Here is a 26,856-nt window from a genome sequence, read left to right on the forward strand (position 1 = left end):
TGCAATAATTAAACAGCATGCAGTAACAATTAAAATGTAGTTTCCCCCGCAACACTGATGGTGATAATTAAACAGAAGTTTTCCCTGCAGCACTGAGTGCAATAATAAAACAATAACGGCTTTCCCTGCAGGCCAATTATGATTATAAAACAACTGCAGTTTTTCCTGCAACACTGACTGCCGTAATGAACTGGCAGCATTTATTGCGAACACCACCACCGATTGAATGCAATGTGTGTGCACGTGCAGAAACACAACATTGCAGAGCAACATCACTACACAGCGATGGAATAGCAACAGTAACTACTTGTCACAAATAAGGCGCTACTGATATAATCACATTGGTTGAGTAGGGAGATAGGTGACTGAGGAATTTCAATATGGAGAAGTGTGAGATGATTATTGTACAAAGACCATAGAGAGGCAACGTGCAATAAAGGTGCTGTTCTAAATGGTGTGCTAGAGCAGAGAGACCTCAGTGTATACATACATAAGTCATTTCAGATGGCAGGGCACATAGAGAGCTGTTGATAAAGCAAACAGTATTCAAAAACAAAACCAGAAATTGTTGGAAACATTCAGCAGGTCTGGCAGAGTCTTTGGAGAGAAATCAATATTAAAGTTTTGGGTTAAATGATCCTTCCAGTATTCACAACTTCATAAATAGAGGCATAGATGACAAAAGCAAGAAGGCTGTGATGAATCTGTATAAGCCACATGTTAGACCTCAGCTAGAGTATTCTCAAGAGTGTAGTGCTGGAAAAGTATAGCAGGTCAGGCAGCATCCGAGGAGCAGGAGAATCGACATGTTGGGCATAAGCCCTTCATCAGGAATGAGGCTTGTGGGTCAGGGGGCTAAGAGATAAATGGGAGGGCGGTGGGGCTGTAGGGAAAGGTAGCTGGGAATGTGATAGGTGGATGAAGATGAGGGAGAAGGTGATAGGTCAGAGAGGGGAGTGATGGACAGGTCCGGAGGGTGGTGCCAAGGTGGAGGCTTAGGACTGGGATAATATGTGGGGGAGGGGACATGAGGAAGCTGTTGAAATCCACACTTATCCCATATGGTTGGAGGGTCCCAAGGTGGAATATGAGGCAATCCTCCACCAGGCGTCAGGTGGGTGGTTTGGCAGTGGAGGAGGCCCAGGGCCTGCATGTCCTTGATGGAGTGGGAGGGGGAGTTAAAGTGTTCAGGCCCAGAGAGGGTTGGTGGATATGGGTGTCCCAGAGATGTTCTGTGAAATAATCCGGAAGAAGGCATCCTGTCTCCCCGATGTAGAGAAGACCACACCAGGTGCAAAGGATGCAGTAGATGACATTGGTAGAGGTGCAGGTAAATTTCTGACTGATATAGAAAGATCCCTTGGGGCCTCGGACGGAGTTGAGGGGAGTGGTGTGGGTGTAGGTTTTGCACTTCCTGAGGTGGCAGGGAAAGGTGCCAGGAGTGGACCGGCACCGGAGTTACACTGGCACCACTCCCCACCTGTTCCTCCGTACATCGATGACTATATTGGTGCCACCTCGTGCTCCCATGAAAAGTTCATCAACTTTACCACCTTCCACCCTGACCTAAAATTCACCTGGACCATTTCGGAAACATCTCTCCCCTTCCTGGATCTCTTTATCACCGTCTCTGGCGTCTGACTAACTACAGACATATATTACAAGCCCACTGACTCCCACAGCTACCTAGACGACACCTCCTCCCACCTTACCTCCTGTAGAAATGCCATCCCTTATTCCCAATTCCTCCATCTCTGCTGCATGTGTTCCCAGGATGACCAATTCCACCACAGAAACTCCTAGAAGGCCTCCTTCTTCCACAATCACAACTTCCCTTCCCATGTGGTTGACGATGTCCCCCAGTGCATCTCCTCCACTTCACACACCACCGCCCTTGAACCCCACCCCTCCCAACGCAACAAGGACAGAATCCCCCTAGTCTCATTTTCCACCCCACCAACCTCCGCATACAACTCATCATCCTCCATCACTTCCAAATGGACCCCACCACCAGAGGTATATTTCCCTCCCCACCCTATCAGCGTTCCAAAAAGACTATTCCCTCTGTAACTCCCTCATCAGGCCCACACTCTCCACCAGGCCACACCCTACTCCTGGCACTATTCCCTGCCACCGCAGGAAGTGCAAACCCGGCACCTACACCGCTCCCCTCACCTCCGTCCAAGGCCCCGAGGCACATCCATCTGAAATTTACCTGTACCTGTACCAATGTCATCTACTGCATCCTTTGCACTCTCCTCTACATCAGGGAGACAGGACGCCTTCTTGCGGATCGTTTCAGAGAACACCTCTGGGACACCCGCACCCACTAACCCCACCGCCCCATGGCTGATCACTTCAACTCCCTCTCCCACTCTATCAAGGACATGCAGGTCCTGGGCCTCCTCCATCGTCAAACCCATAACACCCAACGCCTGGAGGAGGAATGCCTCATATTCCTCCTTGGGACCCTGCAGCCACATGAGATAAATTCCTTATTTCCCCTCCCCCACACATTATCCCAGTCCCAAGCCTCCACCTTGGCACCACCCTCCAGACCTGTCCATCACTCCCCCCTCTGACCTATCACCTCCTCCCTCACCTTCATCCACCTATCATATTCCCAGTTACCTGCCCTACCACCCTCCCATTTATCTCTCAGCCCCCCAACGCACAAGCCTTATTCCTGAAGAAGGGTTCATGCCCGAAACGCGATTTTCCTGTTCCTCGAATGCTGCTTGACCTGCTGTGCTTTTGCAGCACTACACTCTTGACTCCGATTCCCAGTACCTGCAGTCCTCACTTTTTCCTAGCTGGAGTATTGTGTATAGTTCAGGAAGCCACACGATAAGAAGGACTTGAATGCATTGGAGAGAGTCCAGAAGATGTTGAAGAGAATGAATCGAAGGATGACATACATCAGTCATGAGGCAAGATTGGAGAAGTTGAGATTGTTTTCCTTGGAGGAGAAGGCTAAAGATAAATTGGAAAGAAATTTCCAAAATCACGAGAAATCCAGACTGACTGGATGATGAGAAACTGTTCTCACTCATAAATGGATTGATAACCAGAGGGTACAGTCTTAAAGTGTTTTGCAAAAGAAATAAATGCAAGATAGAAAGTAGCTTTTTCACACAGTGTGCATTGAGGGTATGGAATGCACTGCCTGGAATTGTGGTGGAAGTAGGTTCAACTGAGGCATTCGTGAGGGCACTGGATGGTTATTTAAATAGAAACCATGTGCAGACTTATGGGGAAACAGCAGTGGGATGGTACAAAATTAACATTTTCAGAGTTAGCGAATGACCTCCTTCTGCCCTGGAACAATTCTGTTAATCACAAGGATTACATTGTGAGGCTTCCCTTTTTTTGAGCAGCCACTTTCTTCCCATCCCGTTTTCTCGGCCTGCTGTAGCAGCAACAATTAAGCCCCAGTTCTTGCTGTAGCACTGCCTGCAATAGTTAAACTGCAGCAGAGATCCTGCAATTCTGACTGTGATGAATAAATAGCAGCAATTTTTCCTGCAACACAGACTGCAATAATTAAAGTGTCCCTGCAATACTGATTAGATTAGATTAGATTCCCTACAGTGTGGACACAGGCCCTTCAGCCCAACAAGTCCACACCGACCCTCCGAAGAGCTACCCAACCAGACCAACCTCCCTCTGACTATGCACCGAACACTGTGGGCAATTTAGCATGGCCAATTCACCTGCCCCGCACATCTTTGGATTGTGGGAGGAAACCAGAGCACCCGGAGGAAACCCACGCAGACATGGGGAGAGTGTGCAAACTTTCCGCACAGACAGTTGCCCGAGGCTGGAATTGAATCTAGGATCCTGGTGTTGTGATGCAGCAGTGCTAACCACTGAGCCTGGCTGTGATAAGCAAACAGCTCAATTTTTTTTTGTATGACTTTGACTGTGGTAATTAAGCAACAGGATCCTTTCTCCACAACAGATATCACAAGAGCTGAACAGCAGGGGCTTGGCTGCAGGACACAGTCAAACAGAAACTGATTCCAGATTTCCCTGTAGCAGGGCATCTAATAGGGCATCTGTCATTAGTTAGACTTATCCCTACACCTTACAGCACTAACGATTTTTAAAATACAGTAGCGCCTCGACATACGAATGACCCCGTTCACGAACAAATCAGTTTACGATCAGGATTGTACGTAAAATTTTGCTTCAATGTACGTATGAAATTCAAGGTATGACCGAAAGTATGAACGCAAAACGCCCGTGTGCGACCACGTGGTTTCATTGTTCTGCTTTGCTACGCGCTTGTTGAACACAAAAGCTCTCGGGCCCCGTGTGATCTCATTCAGTTCGTCTTTGGCGCGAGCGGTGTGAACAGCGTTCATTGCTACTTCCATGCATTCTTACGCTATCCGAACAATGGGAAAAATTGATTCAGTTCGCGAACTTTTCGGTTCGCGAACCGGGTCCCGGAACGGATTAAGTTCGTAATTCGAGGCGCTGCTGTATATAAATATGTTGCTGATAATTGTGCAGGAGGCATCTGAACAGCCAACAGAGAATCTCCTGAACCAACCGATTGTGGGGGGGGGGGTTAAGAAATAAACACCACAAGGTCAAAGAAGGAGGGTGATTTAAAAAGAGACGCTTTCAGCGATGGTTGCTGCTGACTTAAAAATCAAACTCACAAAACCATCAGTGTGGCAAGATCTTTAATTTTACCGATACACTCAACAGCAGGAATGCTACCCACTGCCTCACAACAGCTGCTGGAAATGCCATATATCCATCAATTTCATAGTCACATGCTAAAGCAGGCATTTTTAAATAGGGAGAAAACAAAATAGCTGCAGAAACTGTGAGAAAAACAGAAACAGTTCACATTTGATCTGAAGCTACATTAAATATGTTAATGATGGGATATGCAGTCTAAAGGAGTCTTTTTTTCCTGTGGCACCTGAATGTAGCCACAGAGACTTGTACTCAGGAAATTCAGGATGTAAAGGCCTTGGCAAACCTTAGCAACACTAGTAATTTTTTGCAGCTAAGGCACAAGCCAAATGTAAACAGATCCTTGTGGTTAAACACCAGCAGACAAGTTATGTTGATCCAATTGATTAAAAGCTTCTACATATGAAAACAGAAGGAACAGAGAGATAATATATACAGATTTTTGGAAAAATTAATTCATGAGCTACTGCCTCTTCCCAAAGCTAAGAAAAAAAATCTGTCATGACTGAAATTTCAACTTAGCACAGCTGAGTAGCTGCAGAATCCTGGCAGCGTAAACTGTGATAATTGAAGTGCAGCGGAATGCCTGCAGCATTAACTGCGATAATTAAACTGTAGCAGAACACCCGCAGCATTAACTGTAATAATTAAACTGCAGCAGAATGCCTGCAACATTAAATGCAATTATTAACCTGCAACAAATCCCTGCAGCACTAACTGCAATAATTGAACTGCAGCAGAATGCCTGCAACATTAAATGCAATTATTAAACTGCAACAAATCCCTGCAGCATAAACTGCAATAATTAAACTGCAGCAGAATACCTTCAGCACTAACTACAATAATGAAACTGCAGCAGAATACCTTCAGCACTAACTACAATAATGAAACTGCAGCAGAATACCTACAGTGTTAACTGCAATAATTAAACTGCAACAAAATCTCTGCAGTATTAACTGCCATAATGATCCTGCAGCAGAACACCTGCAACGTTAACTGCAGTAATTAAACTGCAGCAGAAACCATGCAATGTTAACTGTTTTAGGTGTTGAGAAATAAAACAACATTTGTCCTAAATTCCTGTGGAACTCATGCAAAAGTACCAGCATCATTTAGCTTGCCAGTTTTTTTTGAACAGCACAATATTGCCGCTCTTTTTGAGACTGGGGTAGCAGAATGGGCAGGTACTCAAAGAAATTCAACCCTGAAACCTCCAAGCCCCATTGTTCATTGGTCAAATATTGATCTATCCACTATCGCTCAGAGCTGATTAATGGCATAAAAGGGCATTCTATGGCGAAATTCCCTCTAAATTTCTTAGCTGTCGCTGTGAACAAGTAGTTGGATTGAACTTGGAGAATTCCCTTGACAGCAGCAAGGTCAACAGTCAGATCCACTGGGGTTTAATGCAGCTGCATCCAACCATCACATTGAAGCACTAAGCTGCTGCACTATGTAGCTGTACATTTCCTTTTCAATTTGGAAAAAAAAACGTTCACAATTGTCTCCGGCCGAAGCCAAGCAAAATGACTAATTCCAAGACAAGGTTACTAAAACTCTCACAAATGTCATTTGCCCTTCTATGTCTATCCATTAACTTTCACATTGCCAGAAATCAGATACACATTGTAAGGCAGCAAGAATGGAATTCAGTTAGCAGAGTCATAAATCTAATCAGAACAATTCTTATTAAATTGGATCGAGACAGAATGAGGGTGAAGAAATATTCGCTCAGTAAACTTTGGGTTGGTTGAGTCATAAAAATTCATGAACCTGTAATGTCATATCATCACTTCGATCATAACAATTATTGTTTGCTTTAGTTTAGAGCAGTTTGTTGTATACACTGTCCTACTATAGTCCTTGCCGATTTCTTGTCAACTGGTGCTTCTAAAATATATACATTTTCATTACAAAGTTGTTATCTCCAAACTTCTTGTCAATGATTTGGTGAAGCATAGTAACTTTGCTTTCTCATATCTAAGATGTAAAGATAGAACAGCTTTTGATGTTGGTTGATTTATCATTGTAAAAAATGCCTTGTAGCGTTGCAGAATGAAAATTATTTGAAGCATGACTTGGAAAGACTAGAGCGACAATGTACTTCAGCTATCAGATTGGTGATGACATGAGTTGACAGCTACTTACTAAGTAGCAATGGGTAAAATAACTGATTCATCAATACCTTAGGAAGCAAGAGGTGAAACGTTATTACAAGGGCTTTCACATTGGTAACTCTTCAAAGGTCAAACTAAAGAAGATTGTTTAGCGCTATTGTAAAGGAATTAAACATTGCAGGAAAGAGGTTGGGGAGATTGGATTAAATGCTAACGGTTAGCAGGGCATCCTGGGAAGCAATGGCATTCTTGCAGCAACAGCTTAATTTAGGATAGCACATGCTACAAGTTTGGTCTAAGATACCATATACGGTAGGATCTTGCAGGTAACACGTTTGAAGTAAATTAGTACAATCTGAATTCAGACTATCTCAGGCTATTGCTGTGCCGTTACAATGGTTTGCATATTCATTATTGAGGATGGAGTCTATAATTGCGATGCCACATTACTTTGAAATCTTACACCTTAAAACAAAGTCAGAAGGGACTTAACCTGACAAAGGAGTAGCTGTCTGAAAGCTTGTGATTTCAAATAAACCTGTTGGACTAAAACATGGTGTCATGTGACTTCTAACTTTGTCCACCTCAGTCCAACATCAGCACCTCCACATCATTGACCTTAAAATAATGCCAATTATGTCACTTGTGTTTGCAGCTATTGGAGTACCACAATCAGAAGGAAATGGATGGATTTTAAATAATAGTCCAGCTACTTGGAACTTCACTTGGCTGCTAAAAGATGATACACCTTTGTCTACATATCAAAGACCATATGGTGAGTAGCTTCTCAAACAAGTAACACTGAGCATTTTTATTGAATAAGCAACATTTGTGCTGCTAAATGTAAAGAAATATTGTTTTGAGAAAGTATTTAGAAGTCTCCAGCAAAACAATATCAATTCTAATGATGAACCCAACATGTTAACTGCTTTCAGATCTGAATTTACTAGTGTGTTATTTTAGCTTTTATTCATTTTATTTGGTTAAAAAAAGCTGTTTGTTTATTGAGTACAATTATTTGAATTGCATTCAAATAGTCATTGTAAAATATGCTGTTATGATGAAGGTTCCCCATATTCCTCCAATGCAAATAGCCCTTCTTTCTGAAGACATTATGCTTGTAATGAAGAATATTTAACAAATGTTAATGCAAAAGTAAAATGAGATGCATGCATCCTAACAGCACAGAGATGTTTCTGTTTTATTTCAGTTTAAATCTAGGTAGACTTAAAAGGAAGATATCCACTATCCAAATTTCAAAATCAAGTTTCGGAGATAAATTTTCCACATGATGATAAAATGGGTGATCTGGAAATTAGCCGGGATAGAAAGCCTTTGCTTTAATGGAAATTGAACTGAACATGGTCAAGGCATACTCAGAAACCAAGCAATGCACCTGCTTATTTGCATTCATGTAATCATTCCTATTATTTTGTCTTTAATCAGAAGAGGATATTAGGAGTGTCATTAGAGAATCCCTACTGTGTCTCAAAGTGACATTTTTCTGTTTCTACACTGCATTACATTACACTAATTATCCTGTGACAACTCTGAGTAAGACTGCCAATTAGGGGTGCTCTGTACTGTGTGTCCATTATCTTGGCTTGAGATCAGCCTATAATGTTGAGTTTAAAGTTGTCTTGGATCAAAGTTGAAATGACAGTGCACGAACAAATGTCGATCCTAGCCTCAAGTATCTTTGTTAGGGCTCTGTATATATGGGAATAATACATCTGCCACTTTTGGGGATGGCATTAACACACTCGTGTGAAGGTATTTTCTTTTTGTTTTTTCATAGGATATCAGCATGCATTTGATTATAAGCTCTGGTTACTGGAGAATGTGGCTGGTGAGCCCTATCTTAAGCTAGTAGTTTGTCATGTGCAACAACAATCACCATGCTGTTAGGAAGGGAGTTCCACGTTGTTGGCCCAGTTAAAGTGAATGGCAGCATGGTCCTGAATCAGGTTAGGCTATGGCTTCGAATAAACTTGCAAGTGGTGATGTTCCCTTGTATCTATGGCCTTTAACTTTTGAGGAGGTAGAGATTTTGGGTTTGAAAGATGCTGAGGCAGGGAATGTGACAAATGTTGTAATCATCCTATATATGATACACACTACTGTCACTGTGCATCAGTGGTGGAGATTGAGGGAGTGGGGTTCCAGTCAATGGCTTGCTTTACCATGGATGCGGTCAAGCATCTCGAGTGTTGTTGGAGCGGCATTGATTTAGGCACATGGTTAGTACGCCTTCATGCTACCAACCTATGCCTTGTAGATAGTGAAAAGGTCTTGGGAGTCAGAAGATGAATTTGCACGTTCTGTTCCAACAGAATGTCCAGCCCTCTGTCATGCTCATGTAGCCACAGTTTTTAAAGAGGTCATTCAGTTCACTTTTGGTCAACTTTTCAGAAGTGAAAATTGTATATTATTGGACCCCTATATTAATATAAGTTTGATTTGCGAAAGATTCAGTGATGGTAATGGCATTGAATGATATGGTTAGATTCTGTCTTGTTGGAGATGGGTGTCACTTTTGTGACATGAATGTTGCTTGCCATTGGTCAGCCCAACCTTGATTGCTGTACTGCACATGGCCATAGACTTTTTTGGTATCAGGGAAGTCACAATGATACTGAACATTGTGCAATCATCAATGAATGACCACACTTTTGACCAGAAGGTTGAGGGAAGTTCATTGATGAGGCAACCAAAGGTAACTTGGCCCAAGGCATTATGCTGAGAATCTCCTGCAGTGATGTCCCAGGCCTGAGATGATTTATCTCTAAGAACTGCAACCAGCTTCTGTTGTGCTAAGAATGCCTCTAAACTCTGGAGAATAAATCCCTGATTCCCACTGACTCGACCTTTGCTCGGGGTTTTGATATTCATTGGTTCAAATGTTGCCGTGATATCAAGGGCAGAAATCCTCACCTCAAAATGAGGGAATTCAGCTCTTTTGTCTATGTTTGGACCAAGACTGCAAAGAGATTGGGAGTTGGTGATCCTGCCAGAACCCAAATTGAACATCAATGAGTAAGTAATTGCTCTACAAATGCCACTTAATAGTACTGTCTGTGACAGCTTCCATCATTTGCTAATGTTCAAGAATAGGCTGATGAGATTTTAATCAGTTGGACTGGATTTGTCCAGCTTCTCTTTGGACAGGCCTCATCTGGGCTATTTTACGCAGGAGCATCAAAATGAAGGTGTGGCAATGCTTTGCTGTCACATTTCTGGCCTATAGATTGATTGAATAAGGCCAGATGTTGAGAGCGGAAAATTATAGAATACACTGATTGATGTAAAACAACAAATCATAACATTGTCGAGAGTTCTCAATACTGCTCAGCTAAATTATATGGTTCCATACAAAGTAATTATTTATTTTCAGAAGTGAAAATTGTATATTATTGGAACCCTATATTAATATGTGTTGATGGAATCGATTTCAGCTCAGTTAACGTTCATCATTATCCCTACAAAAAAAATCATGTGGTTACCTTTGTAAAACGTTGTTATGGTGTGAAACCTTTTAAAAGCCTTGGCTGGATTACAAAGGATGGGGAAGAACAAGCTGGATACAAAATAAGTGGACCACGTTAGCGTTAACATAGTGTGAACAAAGTGCTCACAAAACAGTACTTCGGAACAGTACTTCCCTCTGGATTGTTCAAAATATTGCTTTAGGTACCATATGATTGATCTAATTTCTATTTTGAAAAGATTAACGATATTCCACATGCGTGTCCCAAAATGTGAAGAACTTAGTATTGATGTTCAAACAAAAGCTGCGAATCAAAAATGCGCTTCTTAAAATTCCATGAGCCACTGAGAACCAATTTTTATTTCAAAAATATGTTTATTCTTTTGCACATACCTTTCAAAAAAATGTTGTTAACATGTAAATTCCTTCATACTGTATGATTGGGACATGTTCAATTTTGCTAACCTGTTGACGTGAGTCACCTGCCAGCGGCTGAACCTTAGAGTCTGAGAGTTATCAAGCTCTACAGCATGGAGACAGGCCCTTTGGCCCAAACTGATCCATGCCGACCAAAATGTCCACCTACTCAGACACCATTTCCCTGCACTTGGCCCATATCCTTTTAAACCATTTCTATCGAAGTATTTTGTCCAAATGCCTTTTAAATGTTGTTAATGTACCCACCTCAACCACTTCCACTGGCAGCTCATTCCATATGTGTACCAGCCTCTGTGTAAAAATGTTGTTCCTCAGGTTCTACTTTATTCTTTCCCCTCTAACCTTAAACTGATGCCTTTGAGTCGATGCTACAGGAAGGATAGAAAGGGAGGCAAGAGAGGAGGGGGAGTGGCATTTTTGATAGGGGATAGTATTACAACTGTGCTGAGGGAGAATATTCCCGGAAATGCATCCAGGGAAGTTATTTGGGTGGAACTGTGAAATAAGAAAGGGATGATCACCTTAATGGGATTGTATTATAGACCCCCTAATAGTCAGAGGGAAATTGAGAAACAAATTTGTAATGAGATCTCAGCTATTTGTAAGAATAATAGGGTGGTTATGGTAGAGGATTTTAATTTGCCAAACATAGACTTGGACTGCAATAGTGTTAAGTGTTTAGTTGGAGAGTAATTTGTTAAGTATGTACAAGAAAATTTTCTGATTCAATATGTGGATGTACCTACTAGAGAAGTTGCAAAACTTGACCTACTCTTGGGAAATAAGGCAGGGCAGGTGACTGAGGTGTCAGTGGCGGAGCACTTTGGGGCCAGCGACATAATTCTATTAGATGTGAAATAGTGATGGACCAGAACCCTCAGGGTGAAAGGAAAGGCTGGTAGGTATAGGGAATGCTGGATGGCTAAAAAATTGAGGGTTTGGTTAAGAAAACAAGGAAGCATATGTCAGGTATAGACAGGATAGATCGAGTGAATCCTTAGGAGAGTATAAAGGAAGTAGAAGTATACTTAAGACGGAAATCAGGAGGGCAAAAAGGCAACATGAGATAACTTTGGCAAATAGAATTAAGGAGAATCCAAAGGGTGTTTACAAATACATTAAGGACAAAAGGGAAACTAGGGAGAGAATAGAGCCCCTCAAAGATCAGCAAGGCGACCTTTGTGTGGAGCCGTAGAAAGTGGGGGAGATACTAAACAAGTATTCTGCACCAGTATTTACTTTGAAAAAGGACATGCAAGATATAGAATGCAGGGAAATAGATGGTGACATCTTGAACAATGTCCATATTACAGAGGAGGAAGTGCTGGATGTCTTGAAATGCATGAAGGTGGATAAATCCCCAGGACCTGATCAGGTGTACGCTAGAACTCTGTGGGAAGCTAGAGAAGTGATTGCTGGACCTCTTGCTGAAATATTTGTATCATCAATAGTTACAGGTGAGGTGACAGAAGACTGGAGGTTGGCTAACGTAGTACCACTGTTTAAGAAGGGTGGTAAGGACAAGCCAGGGAACTATAGACCAGTGAGCCTGACGTCAGTGGTGGGCATGTTGTTGGAGGGAATCCTGAGGGACAGGATGTACATGTATTTGGAAAGGCAAGGACTGATTAAGGATAGTCAACATGGCTTTGTCCGTGGCAAATCCTGTCTCACAAACTGAATTGAGTTTTTTGAAGAAGTAACAAAGAGGATTGATCAGGGCAGAACAGTAGATGTGATCTCTATGCACTTCAGTAAGGTGTTCGACAAGGTTCCCCATGGGAGACTGGTTAGCAAGGTTAGATCTCATGGAATACAGGGAGAACTAGCCATTTGGATACAGAACTGGCTCAAAGGTAGAAGACAGAGGGTGGTGGTGGAGGGTTGTTTTTCAGACTGGAGGCCTGTGACCAGTGGAGTGCCACAAGGATCGGTGCTGGGTCCATTACTTTTCATCATTTATATAAATGATTTGGATGTGAGCATAAGAGGTATAGTGAGTAAGTTTGCAGATGACACCAAAATTGGAGGTGTGGTGGACGGTGAAGAAGGTTACCTCAGATTACAACAGGATTTTGATCAGATGGGCCAATGGGCTGAGAAGTGGCAGATGGAGTTTAATTCAGATAAATGCAAGGTGCTACATTTTGGAAAACAAATCTTAGCAGAACTTATACACTTAATGGTAAGGTCCTAGGGAGTGTTGCTGAACTAAGAGACCTTGGAGTGCAGGTTCATAGCTCGTTGAAAATGGAGTCGCAGGTAGATAGGATAGTAAAGAAAGTATTTGGTATGCTTTCCTTTATTGATCAGAGTATTGAGTACAGGGGTTGGGAGGTCATGTTGCAGCTGTACAGGACATTGGTTAGGCCATTGTTGGAATATTGCGTGCAATTCTGGTCTCCTTCCTATCGGAAAGATGTTGTGAAACTTGAAAGGGTTCAGAAAAGATTTACAAGAATGTTGCCAGGGTTGGAGGATTTGAGCTATAGGGAGAGGCTGAATAATCTGGAGCTGTTTTCCCTGGAGCATTGGAGGCTGAAGGGTGATCTTATAGAGGTTTACAACATTATGAGGGGCATGTGTAGGATAAATAGACAAAGTCTTTTCCCTGGGGTTGGGGAGTCCAGAATTAAAGCGCATAGGTTTAGGGTGAGAGGGGAAAGATATAAAAGAGACCTAAAGGGCAACGTTTACACGCAGAGGCTGGTACGTGTATGGAATGAGCTGCCAGAGGAAGTGGTGGAGGCTGGTACAATTGCAACATTTAAAAGACATTTGGATGGGAATATGAATAGGAAGGGTTTGGAGGGATATGGGCCAGGTGCTGGCAGGTGGGACTAGATTGGGTTGGGATATCTGTTCGGCATGGACAGGTTGGACCAAATGATCTGTTTCCATGCTGTACATCTCTATGACTCTATGACTCCATGAGTCTGCGATTCCCTAACTTTAGTAAAAACACTGAGTGCATTCACCATAAAACCATAAATCTAGGAGCAGAAGTAGGCTATCTGGCCCTTCAAGCCTGCTCCGCCATTTAATAAAATTATAGCTGATCATTTCATGGCCTCGGCTCCACTTTCCCACCCTCTCACCATAATCCTTAATTCCTTTGTTGTTCAAACAAAATCTATCTTAACTTTAAAAACATTTACTGAGGAAGCCTCAACTACTTCACAGGGCAGGGAATTCCATAGATTCACAACCCTCTGGGTGAAGAAGTTCCTTCTCAATTCTGTCTTAAATCTGCTTCCCCTAATTTTGTGGCTGTGCCCTCTTGTCCTAGTTTCACCCACCAATGGAAACATCCTCTCTACATCTAAGCTTATTTATCCCTTCATAATTTTATTTTTCTACAAGATCTCCCCCTCATCCTTCTAAATTCCAATGAATATAATCCCAGTCTGCTCAGTGTCTCCTCATAAGCCAACCCCCTCAACTCCGGAATCAACCTAGTGAACCTCCTCTGCACCCCCTCCGGAGCCAGTACATTCTTTCTCAAGTAAGGAGACCAAAACAGCACATAGTACTCCAGGTGTGACCACACCAGCACCCTGCACAGCTACAGCATAATCTCCCTTGAGTAATGAAAGACAAAATTCCATTTGCCTTCCTAATTACTTGTTGTACCTGCGAACTAACCTTCTGTGATTCATGCACAAAGACACCCAGATCCTTCTGCACAGCAGTACACTGCAAATTTTTTCCATTCAACTAATAATCCTTTTTACTGTTATTCCTACCAAAATGGGTGACTTCACATTTATTAACTTTGTATTCCATCGGCCAGACCTTTGCCTACTCACTTAAACTATCTATGACCCTTTGCAAAGTTTCACAGTCCTCTGTACACTTTGCTCTGCCACTCATCTTAGTGTCATCCACAAACTTTGACACACTACACATGGTCCCCAACTCCAAATCATCAATGTAAATTGTGAATAATTGCTGTCCCAACACTGATCCCTGAGGCACATCATTAGTTATGTATTGCCAACCAGAATAGCACTCATTTATTAGATTATTTGACAGTGTGGAAACAGGCCCTTCAGCCCAACAAGTCCACACCGACCCGCCGAAGCGCAAACCACCCATACCCCTACATTTATCCCTTACCTAACACTACGGGCAATTTAGCATGGCCAATTCACCTGACCTGCACATCTTTGGACTGTGGGAGGAAACTAGAGCATCCAGGAAGAAACCCACGCAGACACGGGGAAAATGTGCAAACTCCACACAGTCAGTCGCCTGAGGCGGGAATTGAACCCGGGTCTCTGGTGCTGTGAGGCAACAGTGCTAACCACTATGCCACCGTGCCACCGTGCCACCCACTCTTTGTTTCCTATTAGTCAACCAATCCTCTATCCATGCTATTACTTTACCTGTAATGCCATGCATCCTTATCTTCTGCAATAGCCACTTGTGCAGCACCTTGTCAAAAGCCTTTTGGAAATTTAGGTACATCATGTCCACTGGGCCCCCGTTGTCCACCGTGCTCGTAATGTCTTCATAGAATTCCAAAACATTAGTAAAGCATAACCTGCCCTTCATGAATCCATGCTGTGTCTGCCCAAACGGGCCATTTCTATCTAGATCCCTTGCTATTTCTTTCTTGATAATAGATTCAAGCATCTTCCCCACTACAGATGTTAAGCTAACTGGTCTATAATTCCCCATCTTTGTCTACCACCCTTTTTAAACAGTGGCATCACATTTGCTATTTTCCAATCTGCTGGAACTGCTCCAGAGTCCAGCAAATTTTGGAGAATTACCACAAGTGCACTTGCTATTTCTCCTGCCATCTCTTTTAGCACCCTGGGATGCATTCCATCAGGACCAGGAGACTTGTCCACCCTTAGCTCCATTATCTTGCCCAATACTATCTTTTCCATGATAATGATTGTTTCCAGGTCCTCACCTACCTTTATCTCTTTGTCAATTGCTGGCATGTTATTTATGCCCTCCATGCCCCGACCATCCCATGATTAAATGCCTCATCCTCTAAAGGAACAACTTTTACTTTAACCACTCTTTTTCATTATATGTATTTATAGATGCTTTTGCTATCTGTGCTTGTATTCTGTACCCATTTTTTTTCTCATGTTCTATCTTACTTTTCTTTATAGTTCTTTTTGTGGCCTTCTGTTGACCTTTCCCAATCTTCGAGTTTACTGCTGAAATTGGCCACTTTGTATGCCTTCTCTTTCAATTTGATGGCCTCCCTTATTTCCTTAGACACCCATGGCAGTTTCCCCTTTTCCTACAGTCCTTCCTTTTCACTAGAATATACCTTTGCTGAGCACTTCGAAAAATGGCTTTGAAAGTCCTCCACTGCTCGGCAACTGTCCCACCGTAAAATCTTTGCTTTCAGGCTATTTTAGCCAAGTACTCCCTCGTTCTATTATAGTCTGTCTTGTTTAAGCACAGGACCCTGGTATTGCATTTTATCTTCACATTCTCCACATTCAAATTCCACCATACTGTGATTGCTCCTTCCAAGATGATCCCTAACTAGGAAGTCATTAATTACTCCTGTCTCACTACACAAGATCAGATCTAGGAGAACTTTCTCCTTCGTTGGTTCCATTTCATCGTGTTCAAGAAAACTATCATGGATACACTCAACAAATATCTCCTCAAGGCTACCCTGACCGAGCTGGTTCGACCAATCGACATGTAGATTAAAATCCCCCAATGATAATTGCTGTACCATTTTTACAGGCATTAGTTATTTCTTTGTTTATTGCCCGCCCCAATATGATGTTATTATCTGGTGGCCTATAGACTACGCCTATCAGTGACTTTATCTTCTTAGAATTTCGCTACATGCCTCTCTTCTGTAGGATCTCCTCTCAGTCTCCTACACACTAAAAAAAAGTCCTAGCTTGTCCAAACTCTCCCTATAACTCAGATGGTTAGTCCTGACAACATCCTTGTAAATTTCTTCTCCACGCTTTCCAGTTTATTAACATCCTTCCTATAGCAAGGTGATCAAAACTGAACACAATGCTCCCAAATGTGATCTCACCAACGTCTTGTACAACTGCAATATAACTTCCCAACTTCTACAGTCAATGCCCTGAATGATGATGGCCAGTGTGCCAAACTCCATCTTCCCCGCCCTGTCTACCTGTGACTCCACTTTCAGAGAACAGTGAACCTGAACTCCAAGGCCCCTCTATTCCACTGCAGTGGTTATGGTCCAGGCCAGACCCCTCAAAGCATTTCAAGAAGGTAATCCTGACCCTAACTTTTCTAGTTGTTTTGAGCAAGTGTAAAATGGATATTGCAGGAGTAATGCAACTGGTCAAATCCCTCAGTTTTAAGCAAAATACGATTTATTTACAGGGTACTGAATGAAATGCAAGCAAAACATAACAGAATACAGAATAACTTAATCTATCTGAAAACCCACAGACTAGCCCACTTACGGATGCTGTTCCAAATTCCTGCAAGATTCCTCATAAACACCCCTTGGCAAAAAAGGTAAAATCAAACACGGGGTCTTACAGGAGAGAGAGAGAGAGAAAAACAGCAGAGTGATTCAGCTTGGAACACCTTCTTCCATGTAGTTGTTTCTTTTGGATTCCTAGTTAACAACTGACCAGTAACTCTGAACAGCCAGACTGATAAAACCCAACCCAAACCAAACCAAACCAGAGAACAGCTGAACTGTGAGAACTGGCCATTCCTTTCATGGTGAAGTGCTTTTCTTTAAACTTGAAAGCCTTTTATTTGAGGCAATATCTGTTAGCTATAAGCAAATTGACCCTAAAACCCATCCAACTCAGATACCCCAGAACTTTTACATTTACAACCCCTCTGAAAAAAACCCAAGTACATCATAACCTTGTTAAAGGAGCAGCAGCATCATCACATGCTCCTTAAGGCCCTACCATTCACCATAAAACCCCTACCTTGATTTGATTTTCCAAAATGCAAGACCTCACACTTGTTTATATTAAACTCCCATTTGCCATTTCTCAGCCCACTTCCTCAGCTGAAATTTCTGATAACTTTCCTCACTCTCCATGATACTGTCTGTTTTAGTGATATTGTTATGAAGATGTGAGTGTACTGTACCTTTAAGAGAGAAAACTAACAGAACTACCTGGCAGCACCAAGTGTTCTGAACAAGATACAATGTAACCTTTTGGTCCAGCAGTTAGGGTAGCTAGCTGCCTAGGGAGCGGTATGGTGGCACAGTGGTTAGCACTGCTGCCTCACAGCACGCAAGACCCGGGTTCAATTCCTGCCTCAGAATTTTTCAGTAAATCTTAATCGGGGGGTTTTATTAGACTGCTATTGTAGAAGGGAAAGTAAAAGATAGGTTAGAGGAAGGAGCTGTAAATAGTTGTTAGTTAACTATTCTCTGTTATACTTTAAGAAATAAAGTTGTTAATTTGTACTTTAAATAGTTCTTGTCCTCTCAAATCTTCAGATTACTGCACAGGATAAATCTTTTCTGTGTTGCTGGTTTAAAGTAAGCAAGAGGGTTTATCTGTGTTGTAACAGTATCTGCAAACTTACTAATCATGCCTTGTACATTCTCATCCAAATCACTGGTATAGATACCAAACAGCAGTTGTCCTAGCATTGACCCCTGAGGCACTCCACTAGTCACAGGGCCTCCAGTTCAACAAGCACCCTTCCACTATTATCCTCTGCTTCCTACCATCAAGCCAATTATGTATCCAATTTGTCATCTCACCATGGATTCCATGTGATCTAAGCTTCCAGAGCAGACTACCATGTGGAATCTTATTGAAGATCTCACTGAAATCCATTTAGACAATGTCTACTGCTCTGCCCTCATTACCTTCCTGGTCACTTCATCAAAGAATTCTAACAAACTTGTGAGGCATGATATCCCACACACAAACCTCCCACAACCTTGCTCTTCACCCTTACAAGAACATATACCTTGAACTCTATTATCTCACTTTTAAAGGCCTCCCACTTGCCAGAGGTCCCTTTGCCTGCAAACAAACTATTCCCATAAACCTCTGCAAGCTACTGTCTAATTCCATCAAAATTCGGCTTGCCCCAATTTAGAACTTGAACCTGTGGACTAGTTTTGTCCCGCTCCACAACTATTTTAAAACTCATGGAATTATCGTCACTGGTTCCAAAGTGCTCCCCACTGTCAACTCAGTCACCTGTCCTGTCCTATTTCCCCCAAGAGTAAGTCGAGTTTTGCCCCTTCCCGAGTAGGACCCTCTATATACTGTTTAGGGAAACTTTCCTCAACACACTTAACAAATTCCACCCCATCGAATCATTTGACACTATGGCAGTCCTCGTCTATGTTAGGAAAATTAAAATCCCCTCCTATGACAACCCTATTGCTCCTCCAAGTCTCCCCAATCTCTCTGCATATTTGTTCCTGTAATTCACATTGACTATTTGGAAGCATCTTGATTTTTGACCTATTGAAATTTATCTCTGACTGGGATGAGGTGACACAAGGTAGATCAGTGCCACTTTGCAAATGCTCAATCTATTCAATATTGCACACTCCCTCTGCTCTTATGTATGAGTATGAACATTGAAATGATATTGACAATTCTATTTGCAGAAGTTGTCACACCCAAAATTGCAGTCCCTCCAGACAAGAGATTTATAAAATCATGAGGGGCATGGATAGGGTAACTAGACAAGGTCTTTTCCCTGGGTTGGGGGAGTCCAGAAGCAGAGGGCATAGGTTTAGGGTGAGATGGGAAAGATTTATAAAGGACCTAGGGGGCAACCTTTTCATGCAAAGGATGATACGTGGATGGAATGAGCTGCTAGAGGAAGTGGTGGAGGCTAGTACAAATACAGCATTTAAAAGACATCAAGATGGGTATATGAAGAGGGTTTAGAGGGACATGGGCCAAGTGCTGGAAAATGGGACTAGATTAATTCCTGATATCTGGACGGTACGGGCGAGTTGGACCAAAAGGTCTGTTTCCGTGCTGTACATCTCCATGATTCTATGACAACAGATCACATGACCATTTCTAAGCCAACCTTCTGAGTCACCAAATCAATGCAAATTATTGTGGATGTTGGAGGTTGAAAATAAAACAAAGTGCTCAAGAAACTCAATGGGCTGCTGAGCTCTCCATCACATTCTGTTATAATCGCTGCTTCAGAAACTGGCTTCGAAAAAAGAGGGGGTTATCTAACCTCTGTCCATCTTCTGAACTCTTTATTAGGTCAGTATTCCGTGGCATGGTGTCTCAGTGGTTAACATGGTGTCTCACAGCGCCAGGAACTAGGGTTAATTGCAGCCTTGGGCGACTGTGTGAAGTTTGCATGTTCTTCCTGTGTCTGTGTGGGTTTCCTCTGGATACTCTGGCTTCCCCCCACAATCCAAAGATGTGCAAGAATAGTGGATTGGCCATGCTACATTGCCCTGAAGTGTCCAGGCAATGCTATGGGGAATATGGGGATAGGTTGGGTTGGCTCTATGTGGGATGCTGTTCCAAAGGTCAGTGCAGACTTGATGGGCCAGATGGCCTCTTTCTACACTATAAGGATTTTATGATTTAAAGGTCTCCTGCCGGCTCACAAAAGGTGGCACTATCTACAAATAGACTTGACAGAGAACATTGTTGACAGGTACAGAGGAAATTCATGACTGATTGGAAGTCAACAGAGGCAGTTTCCAGCTTGTGTCAGAGAATAGTGAATAACTCTTCCACTAGCAGGAACCTATATGAAATTACCAAATGGACCTTTAAAGTAGAGGACTGACACTGATAGCAGTCATAACTTTAGTGAAGAGCTGTAATTAAATGATGTGGAACATCTGCAGATTGAAGACTGCGTGTCTTTCTGCAATTTGTCTGGTGACACTAATGTCAGCAGCAGCAGTAAATCTTGCAACAGGCTTTTTCAGTCCATGGGCAGGCTGGATGCTGAGGATGGGGGAAAGTGAGGACTGCAGATGCCGGAGATCAGAGTCAAAAAGTGTGGTGTTGAAAAAGCATAGCAGGTCAGGTAACGTCCGAGGAGCAGGAGAATCAATGCTTCAAGCATCAGCTCTTCATCAGGAATGAGGGGGTGGCCCAAAGGGGCTGAGAGATCAATGGCAGGAGGTGGGACTCAGGGGAAGGCAGCAGAGAATGTGATAGATAGACTGAGCAGGGGGTGAAAGCGATAGGTCGGAGTGGAAGGGGCAGTGGATAGGTGGGAAAGAAGATGGACAGGTAGGACAGGTCAAGAGGCCGATGCTGAGTTGAAAGGGTGGATCTGGGATACGGTCAGGGGAGTGGAAATGAGGAAACTGATGAAATCTACATTGATCCCATGTGGTTGAATGGTCCCAAGATGGAAGATGATGCATTCTTCCTCCAGGCGTCAGGTGGCAAGGGTTTGGTTGCAGACCAAAGGGGTAACCATAGGCACCTGCATGGGCCCCAGCTATGCCTTTCTTTTCAGAAGGTACGTGGAACAGTCCATCTTCCACAGCTATGCCAGCACCATTTCCCTCCTTTTCCTCCACTACATTGATGACTGGATCGGCACCACCTCGTGCTCCCATGAGGAAGTTGAACAGTTCATCAACTTCACTAACAAGTTCCACCCCAACCTTATGTTCATCTGGACCATCTTGGACATCTCCCTCTCCTTCCTGGACCTTTCCATCTGCATTAACTGTGACTGACTCAACATGGACATCGACTATAAACTCATCAATCTCCACAGCTACCTGGACGAGACCTCCTCCCATCCTGCCTCCTGTAAAAATGTGATTCCCTATTCCCAATTTATCACATCTGCTCCCAGGAGGACCAATTCCACCACAAAACATACCAGGTGGCCTCCTTCTTCAAAGACTGCAATTTCCCCTCCCACGTGGTCAATGAAGCCCTCCAGCAAATCTCATCCACTTTCTGCATCTCTGCCCTCAAACCCCAGCCCTCCAACTGCAACAAGGACAGAACCCTCCAGTCCAGCTCCACTCCCGCACATCCACACTGCCACCCACACCCCCAATTAATCTCTCAATCTCTCAGCCCCCTTGGCCTACCCCCTCATTCCTGATGGAGAGCTTATGCTCAAAATGTCGAATCACCAGCTCCTCGGATGCTGCCTGACCTGCTGTGCTTTTCCAGCACCACATTCTCTGATTCTGGATGCTGAGGATGTTCCCTTTAGCCAGTGAGGCAGTTCTCTAAACCGCATGTTAAAGGCTCGAGATTTGTGTTACCCGGGGTCATGGAACCATTGAAAATCTGAGCAGGAGTAGGTATTTTGATCTTCCAGCTTGCTGTGCTCATGGCTGATGATCCTACTTAGTAGCCTGTTCCCACTTTCTCCTTCTATCCATTGATCCCTTTAGCTCTAAGAACTATATTTAACACCTTCCTGAAAACATTCAGTATTTTAGCCTCAAATCTTTCTTTGGCTGAGGATTCTGCATGCTTATCATTCTCTGGTTGAAAAATGTTCTTCTCATCTCAATGCCAAATGACCTACCCGATATCCTTTTTCTGGACTCCTTAAGACCATCCTTTCTGTGCCTACTCCATCTAGTCTTGCGTTTACCCTGTCTAGTTCACATGAAGGAATATTATGCATTGGCACACACAAGGTATCATAACTGTTCATGGCTTTTTTTAAGAATGAGGGTGATCTCATACAAACCCCCAGTAAAATTCTAACAAGTCTGGGCAGGGTAAATGCAGGAATGATGTTACTTTTGCCCTATGCCTTGAAGATTTACTTGTGATCTCGAATAAATCCCAGTGTGTCAACAGGGCAGTTTCTCAGCACCAGGAGCTTTGGCATTTTAGTTGGCTGCATCCCATGGGATGTACCTTACAACCCTTAAGGCAGTGGTTCTATGTGGTCTGCATTCATAGCATATTTTAGGCACAGGGTCCAAAATCTTTTGTAACTTAAAATTAATGGCTGAGAAACTACTTGGTACGCACTTGTAATTTCCTGTGATGCACTGACTGGAATGGTGGCATAACAGCTAAGGTTCCAACAGGTGGTGCCAGTTTAGAATTGATGAATTTATTATTTGTGTAGAGTGCATGCAATTATGATCAACAAAACCAACCCAAAAAAGGGACAGATCATGATTAGATGGACTTGATGTGATTGGCTGATTTCAGGGTTTCTTTCTCACTTCAAGTGTTGTGATAACTCAGTCCTAAATTTGAAACCTTTAATCACCAGGGCTTTTTAGGTAAGGAAATAAGTAAACAAATCAGTGAACAAGCTCACATTTATGAGTAGGCTTGCACTGAATTAACAACCTTTCATGTCATTAGATGCAAAGCATTGAACAATCACTGAACTCCTTTCGAAGTGCAGTCACTGTTATAGACTCATAGAGATGCACTGCATGGAAACAGACCCTTCAGTCCAGCTCGTTGACCAGATATCCCAACCCAATCTAGTCCTGCTTGCCAGCAACTGACCCATATCCCTCCAAACCCTTCCTATTCATACATACATCCAGATGCTTATTAAATATTGCAATTGTATCAGTCTCCACCACTTCCTCTGGCAGCTCATTCCATACACGTACCACCCTCTGTGTGAAAAAGTTGCCCCTTAGGTCCCTTTTATATCTTCCCCCCTCACCCTAAACCTATGCCCTCTAGTTCTGGACTCCCCAACCCCAGGGAAAAGACTTTGTCTATTTACCCTATCTATGCCCCTCATGATTTTATAAACCTCTATAAAGTCACCCCTCAGCCTCCGACGCTCCAGGAAAACAACCCCAGCCTATTCAATCACTCCCTGTAGCTCAAATCCTCAAACCCTGGCAACATCCTTGTGAATCTTTTCTGAACCCTTTCAAGTTTCACAACATCTTTCCGATAGGAAGGAGACCAGAATTGCATGCAATATTCCAAAAGTGGCCTAGCCAATGTCCTGCACAGCTGCAACATGACCTTCCAATTCCTGTACTCAATACTCTGACCAATAAAGGAAAGCACACCAAACTTTACTATTCTATCAACCTGCGACTCCACTTTCAAGGAGCAATGAACCTGCACTCCAAGGTCTCTTTCTTCAGCAACACTCCTGAGGACCTTACCATTAAGTCTATAGGTCCTGCTAAGATTTGCTTTCCCAAAATGCAACACATCGCATTTATCTAAATTAAACGCCATCTGCCACTCCTCAGCCCATCGGCCCATTGGCCCATCTGATCGAGATCCCATTGTAATCTGAGGTAACCTTCTTCACTGTCCACTGCACGTCTAATTTTGGTGTCATCTGCAAACTTACTATCTATACTCCCTATGTTCATATCCAAATCATTTATATAAATGATGAAAAGTAGTGGACCCAGAACCAATCCTTGTGGCACTCCACTGGTCACAGGCCTCCAGTCTGAAAAACAACCCTCCACCACCACCCTCTGTCTTCTATCTTTGAGCCAGTTCTGTATCCAAATGGCTAGTTGTCCCTGTATTCCATGAGATCTAACTTTGCTAACCAGTCTCCCATGGGGAACCTTGTCGAACGCCTTACTGAAGGCCACAGTGATTGCTATAATCTGAAATAAAAACTGAAAATTCACTGCAACCCAGTCAGAATCTGAGAATGAACAACAGGTCAATGTTTCAATGTTTAAATTTCATGCAGAATAAATGAAAGGGCCACCAAATACTGCTTAGCCTGAAAATGCATTTTCAACCACTTATTTTTAATTAAGAAAAAGATTTTGCTTATTGGAAAGCTATTGAGACCGATAAAACAAATCTCTCTTTTAAAATAAGTCATTAGTAATTATTACACTGCAGCGTTAAATATAGCCCTCATGTCTAAGAATGAACAACAAGAACTAATGCTGTTTCCACTGACTGAAATCTAGCAATGCCACTAAATGCAGCAACATTGACAAACAATACAAATCCCTTCAGAAAATTTTGAAGACGGTAATGGATTTTTTATTGTAAAATGATTAGAATGCTATTTGCAACTGGAATTATGTTGCCATACTTAAGACAATTATAATCACAATAAATAGCAAGCTATCAATGCAAAAATGTAATTACATGAAAAAAGTCAATTTCAGGACTCTTAGGAACATTTGTTGATTTAAAGTATCTGCTATAGACTTCTTCAATTTATGATAATTTCATCAATATTTAAAAGAACTGACAGCTTTGAGAGAGCTGTTCAGATCAAATGCAATACTTGAACTTACTATCACAATCATCACAGCTACTTTGTATTTAATAACAACTCAGTCTTACAAAAGCCATTCCTGTTCCAGTTCTATAGACCATATCTGTATTTTTCTATTACTTTGATTGTGGACTGAAATGGGAAAAGGGTTGGTTAAAAAGCCAAAGATGGTTGAAGAATTGCTGGATTTTTTTTAAAGCAAGCTACCTAACATTCATTGTAAGTGCTGTTGACATAGCTATTTGTGCAAGTGTTGGGAAAAGGACTGAAAATGTGTTGTTGGAAAAGCGCAGCAGGTCAGGCAGCATCCAAGGAACAGGAGAATCGACGTTTCGGGCATAAGCCCTTCTCCTGTTCCTTGGATGCTGCCTGACCTGCTGCGCTTTTCCAGCAACACATTTTCAGCTCTGATCTCCAGCATCTGCAGTCCTCACTTTCTCCTCAAGTGTTGGGGAAAGCCTACTTATAGATGAGCTGAAGTCACTGTGTACAAGTGGAGCTTTGGCCATCAAGAGGTCCAAAGAGGTGCAGCTTAGATGGAATGGTCATGGTGAATGTGGGGGTGCAGGAATGGGGTGGAGGTGTGAGTCTGTATGGGATGCTCTTCTGAGGGTCGGTGAAGACTCGATGAGCCAAGTGGCCTCTGTCTGCACTGTAGGCAATTGTATGATTCTAATAAGTAGCTAATTTTTCTGTGGACTAGTTATCACTGACAAAGGCCTTCAGCCTCCCAACAGCTATGTGCTTGGCTCTGAGGTAGCTGAACAGCTTGTGGATGTCAATGTTTGAGAGAGAAGCCATTAGCCCTTTGGAAGGGAAGGAGCAGTTTTTGCTCTGCAATAAAAAAGCATCTCAAGCCTTAAAATCCTCAGTTTATTTCCCCTAGTCAGTTGCTGTAAGTTAGTATTTTTAATTCAGAAACTTAAATAATTACTGAATTAGTCACTCTGAAGCTCCTACAAACAAGTCATAGAGTCATAGAGATGTACAGTTCCTTGGTCCAATTCATCTGCCCCAGTTATCCTCAACTGATCTAGTCCCATCTGCCAGCATTTGGCCCAAATCCCTCTAAACTCTTCCTGTTCACATACCCATCCACATGCCTTTTAAATGTTGTATTTGTCCCTGTCTCCACCACTTCCTACGGCAGCTTGTTCTTTACAAGCACTACTCTCTGCGTGAAAACGTTTCCCCTTTGTTCTCTTTAAATCTTTCCCCTCTCAACTTAAACCTATGCCCCCTCTAGTTCTGGATCCCCGACCATGGGAAAAAGACCTTGGCCAATTACCCTGTCTATGTAAACCTCCATAAGGTCTCCTCTCAGCCTCCGACACTCCAGGGAAAAGACCTTGTCTATTTACCCTATCCATACCCCTCATGATTTTGTAAACCTCTATAAGGTCACCCCTCAGCTTCTAGCACTCCAGGGAAAACAGCCCCAGCCTATTCAGCCTGCCCCTACAGCTTAAACTCTCCAATCCTGGCAACTTCCTTGTAAATCTTTTTTGAACCTTTTCAAGTTTAACAACTTCTTTCCTCAAGCAGGGAGACCAAAGTTGAATGCAGCATTCTAAAAATGGCGGGGTTTAGATTAGAGTGGTGCTGGAAAAGCGCCAGGATTCCTGATGAAGGGCTTTTGCCTGAAACGTTGATTTTCCTGCTCCTCGGATGCTGCCTGACCTGTTGTGCTTTTCTAGCACCACTCTAATCTATAATCTGATCTCCAGCATCTGCAGTCCTCACTTTTGCCATTCTAAAAATGGTCTCATCAATGTCCTCTGCATCCACAACAAGACATTCCAAATCCATTTCTCAATATTCTGACTGATAGAGGCAAGCATGCTAAATCTGTCTACCTGTGACTCCACTTTCAAGGAACTATGCATCTGCGCCCCTAGGTCTCTTTGTTCAGCAACACGCCCTCAGGACCTCTCATTAACTGTATAC

The 26,856-nt window shown here is 42.8% G+C and overlaps 1 protein-coding gene across 1 annotated transcript in view; it reads left to right on the forward strand.

Moving 5' to 3' along the window:
- LOC140482871 (ALK tyrosine kinase receptor-like) overlaps positions 1–26,856 on the forward strand; it is a 1,059,465-nt gene that overhangs the window by 229,092 nt on the left and 803,517 nt on the right. Inside the window, exon 2 of the mRNA XM_072580591.1 lies at positions 7,486–7,605. Within this exon, the coding sequence (XP_072436692.1) occupies positions 7,486–7,605 (120 nt within the window). The remainder of the gene's footprint in view (positions 1–7,485; positions 7,606–26,856) is intronic.

This window comes from Chiloscyllium punctatum, chromosome 11 (genome assembly GCF_047496795.1).
Source record: "Chiloscyllium punctatum isolate Juve2018m chromosome 11, sChiPun1.3, whole genome shotgun sequence".
NCBI classification, from domain to species: Eukaryota; Metazoa; Chordata; class Chondrichthyes; order Orectolobiformes; family Hemiscylliidae; genus Chiloscyllium; species Chiloscyllium punctatum.